The sequence below is a fragment of the Panthera pardus genome, unplaced genomic scaffold (genome assembly GCF_024362965.1).
Source record: "Panthera pardus isolate Hobbes unplaced genomic scaffold, ASM2436296v1 HiC_scaffold_348, whole genome shotgun sequence".
NCBI classification, from domain to species: domain Eukaryota; kingdom Metazoa; phylum Chordata; class Mammalia; order Carnivora; family Felidae; genus Panthera; species Panthera pardus.
Window position 1 is genome coordinate 109,265 of NW_026526930.1, and position 19,805 is coordinate 129,069.

Sequence of the window (19,805 nt, forward strand, 5' to 3'; positions counted from 1 at the left end):
CTTCACCTCTTACAGTCTGTTGTTTCAGTGGAAGGCAACCAAGAAATCCAGATTCACTGATACTGAGTAGGGAGAGGAAGACCTCACTGGCCCTCCAGCAGGTTCTCAGGGACCCCCCTCCCCACCAGGGTTCCAGAATGACCACCGGGCACTGCTGACGTCCAGTGTTCTTTCATAAAGTTTAATCAACCCTTTGAGAGCAGAGACACTATGAGCTGATTTGACAAAAACGGACACTAGGGAACAGAGACCTTAGGGCACAATGTGAAAGTCACACAGCTGAGGAGAGGCAGAGCTGAGACTTAAACCCACATCCGTCTTTCAGAAAGTATCTCTGATTTGAGAAGATCGACCATGAATGCACCCCACTATTTTCCCTCCCCCAAAACTACATAGGCTACACCGGGGGGGGTGGGGTGTCTTGATATCTCTCTCCCACTCCTCTACACTAAGAACATGTTGAAAGCCTTTATTTAGTTGGCACACTGTTATATAAAAGTCCAGCTTGCCCTTCTCTTGTGGATTGCATGCGGGATGGGAGGGCTTTGTCTTGCTTCAGAATCTGGGGTCCAGGGCTGTGCTGGGCCATCTGTGTCTGTGTCTGGATCCATCACCTCATGAGGGCTGATTTGGGGCATCACTCGCCAAATCAGCATTCAGTGACATCATGTTGGTGGCTTAAAGTCGGCCATAGTGGGAGTATTTACATCATGGAAATAGGAAAACCCTGGAAATCGGAACTGCACTCTCCCTTCCCAAAGACCTGTTTCCAGCACATCACTGCCCAAGACTGGCCACAGAAGAATCGCCTAGAATTCATTAATAGGAGGAAAAGCTGCACCACAGGGCCGCTCTGTCCCCTAAAATAAATGACCATGAGAGAAGAAGTATGTGCTGTGTGCCCTGATGATAGGAGCCCTATCTCTGAGCATAGTATTCTTTGGCAGTGTGGTTGCAGCAGTACATGCTGAGCACAGATCCCAAATGTGAGAGGTTCATCTCCACCTCCCTTAATGTCCTAGATCAATGACATTTGTGGAAGTTGTCTCTCTTCTCAGGAACCACTGGTGTCCTGAAAACCCTGTCAATACACATTTGTCCAAGTATTGACTCAGGGTCATTTGGTCCTGCTGCAACCTGAGTTTCTAGTTTGCCTTCCCCTGACGCCCAGGTCCTTTATCCTCACATGTTTTCTCCTCTTGGGTCATTTTAAATTGAGTGACAGTCCTTGGATCCCACCTACACAAATGCACCTGGCCTCATGTGTCCTGGAAGGTTGAAAGGAGGTCCTTAACAGGACTTGGATCCTAAGTGTGGGGCGTGTGTGTGTCTGTGTGTGTGTACGTGTGTGTAAAGCTGTTATCTTTCTACTTTATTTCCTCTCTAATCCATTTTGTGAAAACTCCCCTGCCCTCAATGCCTTTTCCATGAGAACATCGAGTAGTGTCTCTAATGTTTTATTCATTCATTCATTCATTCATTCATTCATTGGATTGGTCAGGGTGTAACTGACTGAGAGTGAGATCAACGCTCTGCATCTGAGGATGTATTAGTACTTCCTGGTTTCCATAGAAAGCTAACATCAGGGAGAACATTTTGATGATATTCTGGTTTCCATGACAACTGGGGTAAGCCATTCCTTCCTGGAGACAGAAACATTTAACAAGGATATTTACAGACTGGAGAGATGGAGTAACTGTAGAAACATCGACACTAGTCGGTGTCTGCTATCAATGTGAGTTGTGTGTGTGTGTGTGTGTGTGTGTGTGTGTGTGCATTGCCAGCGTGTGGTCTTTAGTTGGACATTGAGAGCTCTAATCTCTCCTGTTTTATAAGAGAGGATGGCAGCTCCTCTTGTGAAGGGTTAGGGTGATTGAATAACCTGTCATACCTCAGTCCCGTTTTACTGTCCTAAGGTGACACCACTGCACGAAGGAATTGTTACCTGAGTACTTGAAAGCAGAGGTCCCCAAGTATTTCTCATCATGTACCTCTGCTTAACGATTGTCCCATGAACCCTTAAGATGTAAGTTTACTCATTGACACCTACTTATAGTAAAATTATTGTGTGCATAAAATGAGAGAAAATTTGAAGTCAGTAAATGAGGGAAATGGGTAGGGTTGGGAGATCTAATGTTACTTTGTGTAACCTAGAGGATAATATTGTGAGTATTATCACACAATGAGTAGCTCATACACACACAAACTAAGAAGCATGTCTAAAAGACAAAGTGTGAGCCCAAGCTCTGAGGTCTCCTCCTCAGATCATGGCTTCTCAGAAGCACCATATCTTCCCTTGGTTTTTCTAGAACTACAAGTGCCCACTCTTCCTATCATGGTACTCTTGTCTCATTGCTCCCTTTTTGACTTTTTTTTTTTTTTCCTTTTTGGTCTCCAAAGAATTCTATCAAGTTCTCTCTAATTAAAATAATAAGAGAATATTGCTTAATAGCCATGCTTGTTTTTCCCTCTTTGTTTTTAAGGCCCTTCCTTTCCCTTTGGTTTCTAGAACTTTTACTATGATGAGCCTAGACCTGTTTGTATGTGTGTCTTCGTGTGTGTGTGTGTGTGTGTGTGTGTGTGTGTGTGTGTGATGGAATGTATTATGCTTGCAGTTTGGCACATCAAATATACCACCTGATATCGTTCTTTATTTTGGAAGATTGTTCCTTCACACATTCAGCAGTCCTTTGCTCTCTTCTTGGACTGCAATACAGTATCTCTTATGTGGTTAAAAATATACATTTTAATAATAATTTTTCCTTTGACCAATGTAAAGTACACCTCAAAGACATTTCAAATATATTCTCATCACTTTCTATGCTAACGGTATGGTACAGTTTTGGTTGCCTTCTTTTTGTTCACTTACATCCAGTATTTCACTTCATATCTCCTTAGAGTCCTTATAAAGTAAGGTTTTTGGTGCCTATGTACACATAAATGTGTCCTCCCTGTAATATTTTAAAACATGATTTGAAAAGTGATATAGGGGAGCCTGGGTAGCTCAGTTGGTTAAGCGTCCGATTCTTGATCTCAGCTCAGGTCTCAGGGTCGATGAGTTCAAGCCCTGTGTTGGGCTCTACACTGGGGGTGAAAACTACTTTTTAAAAAAAAAAAAAAAAGGAAAGAAAAGTGATGTCTACCCTCACCACCCACTTCCATCCTTTTTCCTCTTCTGTTTTCAGTGGAACCATACCATGACGTTTCTGTTTGCCATTCTAGACTTTTCTCTTTCATTTACATGTCTTTTGTGTCCTAAGATAAAGTATATACCATTGTTCTCCATGTGAATATGTGCTTTATGGAAAGCATATTATTTGTACTTAATTGGTCTCTAGTTCGATTTTTTTTGCCCGAATTTTCTTCCTGTGTCAATACATGAAGGTGTGCATCAGTCTTTGTGTTGGATACATAACATGCCCTTGTCAGATTAGATTATAGGTTTGTTAGTCTTTCCCCACGGGTATCAAGGACCTGGCATATGTCCAGTGTCGTTGTGACAAACTACAATGCAATGACTTATCATATGAACGAGGGCACATTTTTCTCCTTGTGCATGACACAGGGCAATCAATAGGTTCTGAAATTACACCTCATCAACTTGCTTAGATACTAGTAATTATGGAGGCTGCCCTTGACTTTTTTTAACCCTAATGCCATGCATGATTTCATTAGTGTTATAGAGGGTAGTGGAGGTTTCCTTGTGGCAGGTAATAGGGACCCAAGGGGTTAACAGAACATCTTTGGAAGAAAGTTAGCCTACTGGAAGGAAGAAACCACCTGAGTTTGCTAGAGGGATAGGAGAAAAGTCTCTTTAGTCTTAAAATAAGGCCCTGAGGGAAACCCTGAACTTTGTATAGTTCTTTGCTCAAGTGCTCTTGCTTCCCCTTCTGTGAGTAGATAGCTCTTGAAGATGTGTGTCTGCAAGACTAGGCGCTGTTGGTCCTTCTTTGTTAATGAAAAATTGGGAGGCAGACCTCAGCAATTTGAAGGTGTATGTCTATGTAGTGTCATAGCTGATCATTTGGAGGTGAGAAACAAGCCTAATTTTTTCACTTCTTTGAGACGACTGAGGGCAGTTCATGATTTTTCAGTTTGTAACATTTGCCATTTAAATGTTTGTACAAAAATGGCTCATGTTTCCAAGTAGGCATGACCTCTATGAATTTATGAAACTAGTGAACAACATAAGGGAAAGGTTTGAAGACCCCACTCAGTTGTCCTACAAATAGAATTCAAACCCAGTGAAAGCTTAACAACTCTTGCATGTGAAAGTTCATGCTGAATTCATCTGGCACTGGAAAGGTGCAAAAATAGGCAAGAATGTATTTTCTTTTATAACTGAAATGACATAAAATGTGCCTTTATAATAAAAAAGGGGAACTGCCAACTCATCCATTTAAGGAAATACATATTTAGGGGACAGTTTAAAATCACAAAACCTACAGCGTGAAAGAAGCTCCAACAAATAGGCAGTAATTGTAGGGATGGGTCATTGGGGTAAATATGAGAGAATTCCTGCATCTGGGGAGTGGGATGGGGGCAGTCATAGCAAGGAAAGTGCCCTCATTTTGAGACAACACCTCCAGAGGGTTGTTTTCTTTTCCTTTTTCTTTGGAAGTGAAGTGATTACAGCCCTCCCTGGGGAAAAGAGTTAAAGAATAGAGCTTCCAAAACAATTCTAAAACTCATGGCCGTTGATTGGATAAATAAATACTCTCTGCCATCAGGCTCTTTCATTCCATAACCAAAGAGCAAATGGAATAGAACAAAAGGTATACCAGGACTTAAAAATTGAAGCTGGTCCAACTGAAGGCTCTACTTCTTGATGGTCTGGAATTGACTGTGAAGTTATAGATTGTGGAGTTGCTATTTATACCATTCCACTTCTGTCTTATTCTATGTGATTTTACTGGGCAGGCATGTTTGATAGATCATAGTAAACTAAAATTCTGGATACATTTTCATATTCAAGGTCTCTGAGGATTGGGGGTCACTTGGAAAGTTACTTTCGTGTCATTCAAGATTCTAATTTTTTTAATTTTTTTTAATTTTTGTTTATTTTTGAGAGAGAGAGAGAGAGAGAGAGAGAGAGAGAACAGAGAGAGACAAGAGTGCGAGCAGGGGAGGAACAAAGAGAGAGGGAGACACAGAATCCAAAGCAGGCTCCAGGCTCCGAGCTGTCAGCACAGAGCCCGATGCAGGGCTTGAACTCACGAATTGTGAGATCATGACCTGAGCTGAAGTTAGACGCCTAATTGACTGAGCCACCCAGACACCCCAGGAGTCTATTTTAATTCATTGCCCCTGGTGTGCAAAAAGAGGATCAACATTTAAATATTATTATCTCTTTCTATCATGTCTGTCTATGCACCCACCTGTATACATCTTTAGAGGGAAAGAAGAGAGCTGAGCTTCTGTTAGTATGAAAAAGAAAACCCTCTGCAAGATTAGGTACCAACCCTTCATGGAAGATATTTGGACAATGGGCCAAAGCATATGGTGAGAAGGCCACTTAGGATTTAATATTTTCATTTCACACCCTTCTCTTCTGATTGCCTGTCTCAAAGATGCATTGCTTTAGTAATCGGAAAAACAACCGTAATTGCTGTTTTGGTTGTCTGGTGAAAGTTACTCCATCGAAGTGTTTCATACTTTTATAATAGATATACACAAATGTGAATATGAGAGAGTATTCAAATAGGTGGTATGGGTTTTGTTTTAAGCTTATTTATTCATTTTGAGGGAGAGAGAGAGAGAGAGAGAGAGAGAGCAAGCACGAACAGTGGAAGGGCAGAGAGAGAGGGAGAGAGAACCCCAAGCAGGCTCTGCACAGTCAGCACAGAGCCTGATGCAGGGCTTGAACTCACGAACCGTGAGATCATAACCTGAGCCAAGGTCAGATGCTTACCTGAATGAGCCACCCAGGTGCCCCGGTGGTACGGTTTTTAAAACCCTTTTTAGTATCTTATATAAAATATGTACAAATAGAGTCTGTGGACTCACATATTTGCAGTTAGCATTCTTCCTAGGTGATCAGATTATTGATGCTTAACATTTTTTGTACTTTATAATTTTAAACAGCATTTTAGATTTTCCACGTGTATTTTCATTTTTTTTAAATACGAAATTTATTGTCAAATTGGTTTCCCTACAACACCCAGTGCTCATCCCAACAGGTGCCCTCCTCAATACCCATCACTCACCCTCCCCTCCCTCCCACCCCTCATCAACCTTCAGTTTGTTCTCAGTTTTTAAGAGTCTCTTATGTTTTGGCTCCCTCCCTCTCTAACCTGTTTGTTTGTTTGTTGTTTTTCTCCCACGTGTATTTTCAAAATAAGGAGCTGAAAACAACATCTACACTGGAAGCAGAAACATTTGCTTGCATGTGTAGAGCAGAAAGCATGGATTATATGCATCAATATCAGGCATCTTGGGTCACTAACGTCGTTGCTCTGAGTGTATGTACATATCTGTGAGTGTATGTGCGTAAGTGTGTGTATGTGTGTCTTGGGGGTTGGTAGCTATCTGGTTGGGGCTGAGGTGACTCAGGCCCTCCTGTTTTGTGTGACAGGCTGGCAGGTCCTGCTGCAGGGAGATTGCAGTGGCTGAGTCACCTGTTTTTCCTTCTCCCTTTTGTTCTGTGTCCTCACGTGACACTTGTGTTCTGAGAGCCAGTACGCTGAGTTCTCTAAAGCAGAGGACACAATACCTGCATGATCATACAGTCTGGCAAGAAAAAGTGTGTGCAGACTATGCCCAAAGTATGTATAGTTAGTCATACATTTCATATTATATCTATGAGTATGTGTGAAGAAAGTTGTGCATACACACATTTCCTAGGGAAATAATATTTTGTATTATGAAACATATCATTTGAAACTGATAATGGATGAGCTAAAATCTATAAATGAATTATTATACATATTTGTACAGTGTATACAGAAAAGCGGAACCCATGAACAGGGAATTTCTGGGGGGGAGGGATTGAGAGAACAATTGCATTTTCTGCATTACACACATCTGAGTGTTTGAAATGTATTTAAATAAAGTTTTTAAATGTCAGGGAAAAACCATATTGTAAAGAGACTCACAAAAGTTATGTGAAAAATCAGCATTCACATGAAACAGTGATCAAATATGCTCTTGAGTGAAGAAATATAGTCCTAGGTAATATGCACCAGGCATGTGTATATGGATGCATAGGAAATGTGTGAGAAGCCCATACACCATCATATTGAGAGTAAGCATCTATAATGTATTGCCTCCAGTATATATCTCTCTACACGTTTTATGTTCTCCGCAAATGCATTTAGCGTTACTTCAGAAACACCAAAAACACACTTACTTTATAGACTCTGTTTTTGTTACACACACACACACACACACACACACACACGTCACTACTGTCATTAAATCTGTGTGTCCAAGACAGGCAAAGGCTACTATGAAAGCAGTACTTCCCACTGTTCTGAAATAGGAGGACTAGGATAAACTAAGTAGCTTCACGTGGAGATGTATTTGAAATGCAAAAGAAGGAAGAAAATAGACATGTCTACATTATAAGTGAGATTTAACTAACATTTCTGTTTCAGAATGGCCTGCACTCCAGAGCTGGGGAAGGGAAAATGATGAATCCATCCCCATTTCATTGGCTTAACTTCCCGTCTGCTTTTCTGATTTTCTAGATTGACATTAGAGGTGCATACGTCCTGGGTATCTATCTACATTTGACGTCATTTGATCCCTGGAAGGACAGAGCACCTCAGAAGCACAGAGCAGAATAAAGGGTCTGCTGGACATGCAGTTGGAGTGTGTGAATCAACAGATGCAGCTCACAGAACCACACCTCCCAGGATTTACGTGGCGTTCAGTAAGACGTTCCCATTTTACTAAGCATCTCATTTGCAGTCATCTCATGTTGAATCTGGAGTGTGGTTTACTTTGCTCCTCACTCTACAGCCACTTCTTTACACAAATTAAGTGCTTGGTGTGGGGAGGGTGGGGTGGGGGGAAGCCTTTTAAACCACCATAGAGAAATGAAAAAGTGCAGGTCACAGCCAATGGCCCATGCCTGCAGCAACTCTTATGAAGATGGTACCAGTAACCACCATAATGATCTTTGTGAACCTCTGGATTCTAGGCTCGTGCTCTTGAACACAACATTGTGCTGACATTCAGTGTCTGTAGGCTGGAGATCACCTCTGGCTTCCCTGGGTACACAGGGTGGCACCAGCACCCCAGAAAATAAAAACTGAAACATTCCCCCAGAATGAACCCGGGGGAGCACAAAAGGCACAGGATGTCCAATACCACAGATGAGATCTAGAAAATGACACCCACCTCCCCACACAGATGCTCTTTAATATGCAGTAGTAACAAGCAGGGCAAGAAGTTGGGTTTGGCAGGTTATAAAACTCCTCTGGTATCTTCTGTATTTTTCCCTGATACTTGCCGTGTATTTTACCCCCCACCCCCACCCCCGTCTGATACACACTCTATTTCTTTGCTTTACCTCTTATCGATTCTCATTGACCAACGTTGTTCTAATTTCACACAAAAGGAGTATTTTTTCTAATACTTTTCTTCTTTTCCTTTTCCACATTCCAGTACTCTCCAATATAGTCCATTCAAAACACAGGCTCCAGCGACCCTGGGAGATTCAGGTGAAGAAAGACAGGCCACATAAGGTGTAAACCCTTTGTGGTCCTAGGCCAAAAGGTGTGGTGAAGAACATTGCTTTAGGGAACACCTGCCATGGCTGTGGGTATGACGGCCAGACCCTTCAACTTCTATTAATTCCGTCTTGAGAGGAAACTCAAATCATAATGGCTGCTGAGTATATCCTATGCAATTGGAAAGGCCACATTTGGCCAGCAAAGGTTTTGTCCAGATCTGGGATCTCACCAAAATATATGAGGAAAAGAGCACTTTCTCTAGAAGTTCAAATACTCTCAGTAGGTAAAAAAATTAAAGTGAAAAGCACAGACATAAAGATCCTAAATGAGTCTCAAATTGAATCCATTACCTCCTTGCTAGTGTCCCAGTCAAAGGCCAGTGTTCCACCAGGACAGAAAGTGGCCTACAGAAATGCTCTTAAAGTGGCACTGGAGATCCTGAATAAGAGAGCAAATTTCGGTCCAGCAAGAGCATCAGATGGTCTAGAGACCACTACACCATCTCAAAGGGGACCACAAAAGCAAGCTCATAAAAAGTACCGGAAGCCTAAAGGTACCTTACTGAGGAGTCTTAGGAAAAGAAAAAACCTCAAATCGCTGCTGGTGTGTTCACAGAATAAAAACGCCCCAGACAGTGGCCAATCACAGGCGCACACAACCATCACGCATACACTAAGGGAAAGGCGAGCAAAGTCCTCGCGAAGCTGCAGCATGTGCTCAAAGTTCCCATCACTTTTGGAAGATGATCATAAGACAGGAGGCCGACCACACGCACACACAATGGTCACGCGTACTCTAAGGGAAAGGCGAGCAAAGGCCTCGCGAAGCTGCAGCGTGTGCTCCAAGTTCTCATCACTTTCAGAACATGATCATAAGACAGGAGGTCAACCACATGCACACGCAACAGTCACGCGTACTCTAAGGGAAAGGCGAGCAAAGTCCTCGCGAAGCTGCAGCGTGTCCTCAAAGTTCCCATCACTTTCGGAAGATGTTCATAAGACAGGAGGCCGACCACACGCGCACACAACGGTCACGCATACTCTAAGGGAAAGGCGAGCAGAGTCCTCGCGAAGCTGCAGCGTGTCCTCAAAGTTCCCATCACTTTCAGAAGATGATCATAAGACAGGAGGCAAAGGAAATAGGGACACCTCAAGAGGTATGTCTTTGCATCGCACAGTCAAAGAGAAGGGTACAAGTGCTAAAGATGGAGGTGTCCTTCCACCTTTGTCACCAAGCTTCAACCTCACTTTGCCCAAAGCTCACAAAGAAGGGGCACATGACACCTACCCAAGGACCCTGGCTGTCTCCTCTGAAAGCTCTGCCTTCTCAGGGAATGTTGAGGACCATGGAGAGGTTGCCTGGAAGCCAGGCTTGGAAGGTGCAGCAGCATCCTCCAGTGCCCCTAACCAGAGGCGGTGTTATTCACTCGGTCTGGCAAATAGAAAAAGGAAGCTGCAGGTGACAGAGTTTGAGAAAGGGCTGCAAGAACTTCAACCTTCAGTCAACTCAAAGGCTATTAACCCCACCACCACTATTAAAAAGAATGCCAACAAAGAAATGGGACAAGTGGCAAGCATGGGTTTTCCACAAGGGCCTTGTCCCATTGAAGGAGGAATGATGGTCTGGTTTAAATTTCAGAATCACCCATTTTGGCCTGCAGTAGTAAAGAGTGTCAGCCAAACAGAGCAGACTGCAAGGGTGCTTTTGGTTGAGGCAAACATGCACTGTGAAATGAGTGGCATTCGAGTTCCTCTTCGAAGATTAAAGCACCTGGATTGTAAAGAGAAAGAAAAACTAATAAAGAGAGCCAGGAAATTGTACGAGCAAAGTGTGAACTGGTGCCTCTCCCTGATTGCCCACTACAGAGAAAGGCTCAGGCGAGGTTCTTTTGCAGGCAGTTTCCTGGACTATTATGCTGCTGACATCAGTTACCCAATTAGGAAAGCCATCCAAGACAGGGATCTGGAGATTGATTTCCCAAAGGTGAATTATGCCGACCTGGAAGATTCTGAGGAGGAGACCTCCCTGGACGGGAAGAAGCCCTGCAAGAAAATTCTCCCTGACCGGATGAAGGCTGCTCGGGACCGAGCCAACCAGAAGCTAGTGGACTTCATCGTGAAAACAAAGGGGGCCGATCACCATCTTCTGGACATTGTCCAAGGCAGGAAACAGTCCAGGTGGCTGGTATCATTTAGGAATTCGAGCAGGTACGTGATCTGCGTTGAAACATACCTGGAGGACGAAGACCAGTTGGATGTGGTGGTAAGACATTTACAAGAAATCTACAAACAAATAGACAAGAAAACGCTGAATCTGGTAAGGGATGACAAAGTGAGTTTTGTTCTGGAAGTTCTTCTGCCAGAAGCAATCATTTGTTCAATTGCTGCACTTGATGGATTAGATTACAAGGAGGCAGAAAAAAAGTACCTACAGGGGCCACCTGTGCATTACCGGGAAAAAGAGCTATTTGATAAAAATATCCTAAAGAAAATAAGAAAGAGATAAGCAACAAGGAGCAAGACTAATTAACTCCCCCTGTACCCACACTTTAGCAGGAAGACCTCTCATTACCCTGTCTGTATGAAATGTGTGATCGTTCCGCTCTCTATGGCATGCAAATATGTTCTGGAAATTTGAGACCTTGGGAATATGCTGGATTCATTTTGGATCCATCTCTAGCACTTGTGGGTAGCACGGTCATCATCTTTTCTAGTACCCAAATGCCTCACAAACTAATTTGTTAAAATATTGCAAACAGTTGTACTTCCCTCTACTTGCTTGGATGTGTAACTGTCCAGATGTTTTCCTAACATGGCTTTTAACCGTACTTCATATTTTAATATAGCACACACACATTATTTTATTACATGAAAGAGCACTGGTATCAAACATTAAGCAACAATCATTTTTAAAATCCAAGATAGTGATTTGTGTGTGTGCAAAATTTTCAAGAGTTAGCTGTTTTGATTCACAATAAAACCACTGTATCTTTCACCTTGAACTTTTGCTTCATCATATTTATATAGATAGATGAATAGATGATAGATAGACACATAATATTTTGGAATTTTAGTAATTTAGTTGTCACCTTTATGGTTCATTATAAATTTTCTTCTAATCCTAAATATTCACTTTTGTACTTGTTTTCATAATTTTAGAAGAGAACCTTCCAAATGGTGTGAGCTTCAGGCCCAACAGAACCTTTTGGGACTCTGCCTGAGAGTCACCAATGACTCCTGAGGCATTCTGCATGAGCTAATCCACATGACGTTCTCATGGTCCTGGAAAGTACTTGGAAACACACCATCTCCACACTCTGTGTGGACCTTGTGCACTGGAACAACACACGTTAGTTCCTCTATAAACATCATGTTGCTGAATCAAATGTGTCACTCAACTTCAGCTTTCTCATATAGCCATATTTGGCTCTACATTCTAATATTTTCTTCACTACCTCATTCATTCATTCATTGAGCTGTCCATTGATTCATAGCATTGTGAGTCAGTAGAGTAAGATGTGGTTTAAGACCGCTCTGAGGATAAATTTCAGGTGCCACAGAAAGAAGATTGGCATCATGGAATGATGACCTATAAGTGAAACCAGAACCCCAGATTTTCCCATACTTGTGAGATCGTGGGTGTCCCTTGGTTGGGGATGACGGGAAAGGACCTGGTCCCTCCTGGGGTGCCATCGATGCCAGAGGCAGTCACTGAAGAAGAAAGACATGCCTAAGACATACATCTATTCTCCTCCAGGATCACATTTGGGGTATGCAGCTGGACTGGGGGCTGGCTGTGTAGACTGTGAGATACCTTACAGCTTGAACAGTTGTAGTTGTTAAGGTGGCTCTAAGATTGCCCTAAACTGGTTCTCTATCATGGGTGTGTGTGTCTGACGGGATAGCCCAATCTGTCACCCACCCTAATCTACTGGATTAAGGAGACCTCCTCTCCTGCAGTCATAAGGCAGATGGTGGAATATCAGGTCCTGATCCTAACTGTTGGTTGGCAGAGCTGCATGGAGATGGCATGCACAGAATTTACAGGTTTCCATATTTATGTATGAATCTGACAAAGAAAAAGTGGAACCCCGAGACACGCTATAGTGACCAGCAGGAGAACACTGAATACCCAGAATCCTCCTGAAACCTCACCTGATGCTTGCTACTGGAGAGAACCCCCTAATGCTTGCTACTGGAGAGAAGCTGCCTCATTCCTGGAGAGCCTGCAAAGACCTCATCTAGGGCAGCTGCCTGAACAGATGTTGCTTCTCTTATTCAATATTAATCTCTGCTAACTTTCATTGCTATCGGACTAATGACAAGGGCAAGTAAGACTAGGTAAGATCACAGCACAGGAAAACAAAATAAAGTTTTGTTTGGATGGGAAATGCCTTACATTCAGAAAAACTGTAGGACGTGGCTCTTCTCTACTTGCATGAAGTGAGATAATATATGTGCCGATGGATTTTGAGAATATTGAGCCTGCAAGTCAGGGGACAGAATATAAGTCGATATGGGGGAGAACTTAATAACGTGGGAGCACAGGGATGTGACTCAGGGTTTGATGTCCTTAAAGGGGCCAACCCAGCAGCCTAATATGCATGTTATATAAGCTTGGACAACAACAGTCTACAGTAAATGGCATGGAAATAATTGGAAAATTGAGGAATTGGCGAGAAGGTCCAGGGCGGAAGGTTTTTAGCTGTGATTTGTAACATGAGATCAGATGTCCTACCTCCGGCCTCTGTTTCTTTGGAGGGCAGATAAATCACTGCTCAAATAAGGAACATGCTGGTGAAGTGGCACTGGCATCTTTGAGAAACTCAGTGCTGACTCTCCTCTGCAAACCATTGTTGGAAGCAAGCAATGCTGGCATGGAATTGGCAATCAATGGAGAAGACAGGATTCTCAAAAGGCAGGGTCCCAATGGTGGCACAAAACTATCATGGACAGGGTGAGCATCATTACCCTACTGGGCAGCAAGGCCAAGGTGGTGGTCAGTCTCATCTGACTGACCAGAATCTGTGGCAATGTTATAGACAGTAGTGTTCCAGGATCTAGATGTGTGTACAGCTAGCTGAGTTGTTATTTGCTTTTTATAAGGAAAACAAAAAATAAACAAAATGAGAGCTGGCAAGCAGAAAGCTGATGTTAGCAGCTGTAGTGGAAAACTGTAGTCTCCCACCAAGTATCCAGGTCTAAGTCATCCCCCAGGCCCAGACAGAGCCCTCTGAGTGAAGTGGCGGAAAAACCCAGCCAAGCCTTTCCTAAAAAAACCCTTATCTATTTTACCAAGGTAATTGTGCACTGTGGTAAGGAGGATACCTGCATTAAAAAAAAGAGAATATTGAATATGAGTTCTCTGCTTATAAAGGGACTTATGAAGTCTAGGCAATAATGGACTTCTGTCTCATTTCCCTCTGACAGGACATCCAATGGTTCTGTGGGTCCACCCAGGGTTTGTTTGTTTGTTTGTTTTTTTTTCCTCCAGACTCTCAGTATATAGTTGGCAATAATGTGCTTGGTAGGTGACAGAATCTTCATATTAGCACAAGTGACATTATATGGAAAGGCACACATGGAAGCCTACAAAGCTGCTATCTCCCTACAATATAAGAAAATAAAAGAAATACTAATTCTGTACTAAGAAAAGTGAGAAGACTCAGATTACTCACAAGCAAAAGAAAAAAAGTAACTATGTGCATTGGTGGATAGGTTAACCAGCTTAAATGTAGTGATTATTTTAATGTGTAAGTATATTAAATCATCAAGTTGTATACCTTATATATATACAACTTTTGTAAATTAAATCTCGATAAAGCTTGGGAAAAACAAGAAAAAAAAGACATGAAATTGGGAACATTACTATCAGCCTTACAGAGATTTAAAAAAAAAAAGATTATAAGTGAATTCTATGAAAGATGGCACCAAATTTAAATAAGTTACATGAAATGGACAATTTCCTGGAAACACAACTGGCAAAACTGACTGATGAAGAAATAGAAATTCTCAATACACCCATGAAAAAGTAAAGAAATTGAATCTGTTATCAAAAACCTCAGAACAAAGAAAAGCTCAGGACCTGGTGGCCTCACTGGTGAATTCTACCAAATGCTAAAGAAGGATTACAAATCCTTCTCAAACGCTTCCCAAAGAATAGAAGAGAGGGGGGAAGCTTCCTAACTCATTTTATGAGGCCAACATTACCCTGATAGCAACGTGAGACTAGGACACCACAAGAAGAGTGCAGACCAATATCCTTTAACAATATAAATGCAAAAACACCAAAAAATATACTAGCAGACAAAACAGCAGTTTCCTTAATTAGAAGAATTTTAATTAAAAGGATTATACATCATCGTAAAGTGGGATTTATCCCAGGAATGTAAAGGTGGTTCAACACATGAAAAGCAATATAACACACCACACTAATAAAATGAAGGGAACAAACCACAGGATTATCACAAAATGATGCAGGAAATGCATGTGACAAAATCCAATACTCTTTCATGGTAAAAAGCATTCAGAAAACTAGAGTTAGAAGGGAATTTCCCTGGGGCACCTGGGTTGAGCTCAGTCAGTTGAGCATCCGACTTCGGCTCAGGTCATGATCTCACAGTTTGTGAGTTCGAGCCCCACATTGGGCTCACTACTGTCAGCGCAGAGCCTGCTTTGGATCCTCTGTCCTCTCTTTCTCTGACCCTCCCCTGCTCACGCTCTCTCCCTCAAAAATAAATAAACATTAAAAAAAATTAAAAATAAGGGAATTTCCCCAACTTGAAAATGGGCATTTATGAAAAACCCACAGCTAATATCACACTCCATGGTAAAAGAATGAAAGTGTCCCCCTAAGACCACAAACAAGACAAAATGTTCACTCCTGCCACTTCTATTTAACACTGTACTGAAAGTTTTAGCCAGAGCAATTGGGAAAGGAAAAGAAATAAAAGGCATCAAATGTGGAAAGGAAGAAATAAACCTAAGGGCACCTGGGTGGCTCAGTCGGTTAAGCATCTGACTTTGGCTCAGGTCATGATCTCACGGTTTGTGGGTTTGAGCCCCACATCAGGCTCTGTGCTGACAACTCAGAGCCTGGAGCCTGTTTCGGATTCTGTCTGCCCCTCCCCCTGCTCTCTCTCTCTTTCTCTCTCTCTCAAAAATAAAATAAAACATTAAATTTTTTTAATAAAATAAAAGAAGAAATAAACCTAACTCTATTTGCAGATCACAGAATCTTATCTATTTAAAAATCCTAAGAAATCTATTACAAAAGTTCCAGAATACAAAATCAGTACACAAAATCCAGTTGTGTGTCCATGTACTTGCAATGAACAGTCTAAAGAGGAAACTAAGAGAATAATTCCATTTCCATTTACAATAGCATTAAAAAGAATAAAATACTTGGGAGTAAAGTTAGCTGAGGAGATGCAAGACTTGTATGCTGAAAACAACAAGACATTGTTGAAAGAAGTTAAAGAGAACCTAAATAAATGAAAAGACACCCTGGGTTCATGGACAGGAAGATGTAATATTGGTAAGATGGCAACACTCTCCAAATTCGTCTACAGTGTCAGTGTGATCCCTATCAAAATTCCAATGCCCTAGTTGTAGAAATGGAGATGTGATCCTCAAATTCATATAGAATTGTAAGGGACTCCAACACCAAAACAAACTTGAAAACAAAAAACTGAGTACAAAGTTATGGTAATTAAGACAGCGTGGACATTTGGGCTCTTTCCATAATTTTGCTATTGTTGATAGCACTGCTATAAACATTGGGGTCCATGTGCCCCCTTCGAATCAGCATTTTTATATCTTTTGGATGAATACTTAGTAGTGGAATTTCTGGGTCATAAGGTAGTTCTACTTTTAATTTTTTGAGGAACCTCCGTACTGTTTTCCAGAGTGACTGCACCAGTTTGAATTCCCACCAACAGTGTAAGAGGGTTCCCCTTTCCCCACATCCTTCCAGCATCTGTTGTTTCCTGGGATGTTAATTTAAAGAATATATATATATATATATATATATATATATATATACATATATATATATATTCTATATATAGAGAGAGAATATACATATTCTTTATCATATGATTTCACTCATATGTGTAATTTAAGAAACACAACAGATGAACATAGGGGAAGGGAAGCAAAAATAAGATAAAAACAGAAAGGGAGTCAAACCATAAGAGACTCAAAGAAAACAAACTGAGAGTTGTTGGAGGGGAGGTGGGTAGGGAGATGGCTAAATGGGTGATGGGTATTAAGGAGGGCACTTGTTGGGATGAGCACTGGGTGGTATAAATAAGTGATGAATCACTGGGTTCTACTCCTGAAACCAATACTACATTGTATGTTAACTAACTTGAATTTAAATAAATATATTTTTTTAAAAAGATAGTGTGTACTGTCACAAGTCTAGACATTTAGACCAGTAGACTATAGAATTGAGGGCCCAAAAACAAACACATACACATACGGCCATTGATATTCAACAAAGGTGCCAAGACCATCCAGTGGGAAAAGAACAGTCCTTTCAACAAATGGTGCTGGAACAACTGGGTATCCACATGCAAAAAGAAGGATGGTAGACCCTCTTCTCACAACGAACACAAAGATCCACTCAAAATGGATCAAAGACCTAAATATAGCTAGAACTATAAAACTCTTTAAAGAAAACACAGGGGTAAATCTTCATGACCTTGGATTTGGCAATATTTTCTTAGATATAGCAACAAATGTACAAGCAACAAAAGAAAAACTGCATTAATTGGACTTAATAAAAATTTTAGCATGAAAGGACACTTTCAAAAGAGGGAGAAGACAACCTGTAGCATGGGAGAAAGTATTTTCAAATCATATATCTGATAAGCATCTAGTATCTAGACTATATAAAGAACTCTTACAACTCAACAACAAAAAGACAACTACATTTTAAAATGGACAAAAGACTTGAATATAGACATTTCTCCAAAAAAGATAAGATCTACAAACAGCCAACAAGCACATGGAAAGATGCTCAACATCATTAGTCCTTAAGGAAATAGAATTCAAAATTACAATGAGACATCACTTCACACTAAGAATGCTATAATTTTTTAAAAAGGAAAATAATTTCTTCAAATAAATTTCCTGCCCTCCCCTCTTTTCCTTCTGGGATCCCTAGAATGCAAATATTACTATGCCTGATGATGTCACTGAGTTCCCTCAACCTATTCTCATTTATTACCACTCTTTTTTCTTTTTGCTGTTCAGCTTGGTTGCTTTCCATTACTCTATCTTCCAGATTGCTATTCTGTTCTTCTGCATCCTCTGATCTGCTATTGACTCTCTCCAGTGTATTTTTAAATGTTTGCTTGTTTGTTTATTTTGAGAGAGAGAGAGGGAGGGATAGAGAGAGAGAGAATCCCAAGCAGGCTCCACACTGTCAGTGCAGAGCACAGTGCGGTTCTCCATCTCACAAACCATGAGATCATGTCCTGAGACGAAATCAGAAGTCAGTTAACCGACTGAGCCACCCAGGCGTCCCCCTTCTAGTGCTCTAGTGTATTTTGTATTTAAGTTATTGAATGCTACATCTCTGACAGCTTCTTTTTTTATATATATCCCCCATCTTTATTGAAGGCTTCACTGAAACAACATGAATGGGCCTGCAAGGTATAATGCTAAGTAAAGGAAGTCAGATAGAGAGACAAATACCATATGATTTCACCCATATGTGAACTTTAAGAAACAAAGCAAATAAACAAAGTAAAAAAAAAAAAGACAAAGAAGAAACAAGACTCTTAACTACAGAGAATAAACTGGTGGTTGCCAGATGGGAGGTGGGTGGCTGGACAGATGAAACAAATAAAGGGGATTAAGAGTACACTTATTGACCGTGATGAGCACTGGTAATGTATACAACTATAGAATGATTATATTGTACAACTGAAACTAATATAACACTGTATGTTAATTAAAAATAAAAAGGAAAATAATAAGTGTTGGCAATAATGTGGAGAAATTGTAACCCTCATATATTACTGGTAGAAATATAAAATGGTGCAGCCATCATGTCAAACAATTTGGTGGTTCCCCGGTGTGTTAAATTAGAATAACCATATGATTCATCAATTTCACTACTAGGTGTGCACCCAAAATAATTGAAAACAAGCACTTAAACAAAAGCTTCTACAAGAATGTTTATAGAAACACTATTCACAACAGCCAAGAGATAGAACCAGCTCAAATTTGCATCAAATGAAGAATGGGTAAACAAATTTGGTATACCCATGTGGTGGAATATTATTTGGTCAATTAGAATGAAAGAAGTTCTGATGTATGCTACAACATTCATGAACCTTAAAGACGTTATGCTAAGTGAAAGGTGCTGGACACAAAAGACCACGTGTTGTTTGATTCCATTTATATGAAATATTCCGAATAGGCAACTTGAGAGAGACACAAAACAGATTAGTGTTCACCAGATTCTGGGAACTGGGGGAATGGAAAATGACTGCTTAATGGGTAAGCGTTTCCTTTTGGGGTGATGAAAATGTTTTGAAGCTAATTAGAGGTGATGGTTGCACAACTTTGTGAATGTACTAAATGCTCCTGGATTGTACACTTTAAAATGATTAAAGTGGTAAACATTATGTTATGTGAACCTTAACACAGTAAAACAAGAAAAAGTAACAGGAAAAGTATGAAGGAAGATCCTACAGATTAAAAGGGACTTAAGAGACATCTCTACCAATCACAATGTATGATACTTATTTGGTTTCTGATTCAAAGAAGCAAACTGGTTAAAAAACTTTTTTTACTATTGCTTAATGTTGACCTAATGGTTTGAATGGTTTTTCATGCAATAGAAGAAGCCTTATCACTAACCGGATATTTAATGATATTAAGAAATTATTTTTAGAACCAACAGTTTAGGAGCGCCTGGGTGGCTCTGTCGGTTAAACGTCTGACTTTGGCTCAGGTCATGATCTCACGTCATTGAGTTCGAGCCCCGGATCGGGCTCTGTGTTGACAGCTCAGAGCCTGGAGCCTGCTTCAGATTCTGTGTCTCCTTCTCTCTCTGCCCCTCCCCTGCTCATGCTCTGTCTCTGTCTCTGCCTCTCTCTCTCTCTCTCTC

The 19,805-nt window shown here is 41.0% G+C and overlaps 1 protein-coding gene across 1 annotated transcript; it reads left to right on the top strand.

Moving 5' to 3' along the window:
• Positions 1–7,672: 7,672 nt before the first annotated feature.
• On the top strand, positions 7,673–11,569 carry LOC109261418 (PWWP domain-containing DNA repair factor 3B-like). Its single transcript, XM_019439971.2, has 2 exons — positions 7,673–7,873; positions 8,611–11,569. The coding sequence occupies exon 2, from the start codon at positions 8,829–8,831 to the stop codon at positions 11,181–11,183; it is 2,355 nt and encodes a 784-aa protein (XP_019295516.2). The 5' UTR covers positions 7,673–7,873; positions 8,611–8,828; the 3' UTR covers positions 11,184–11,569.
• The last annotated feature ends 8,236 nt before the right edge of the window (positions 11,570–19,805 follow it).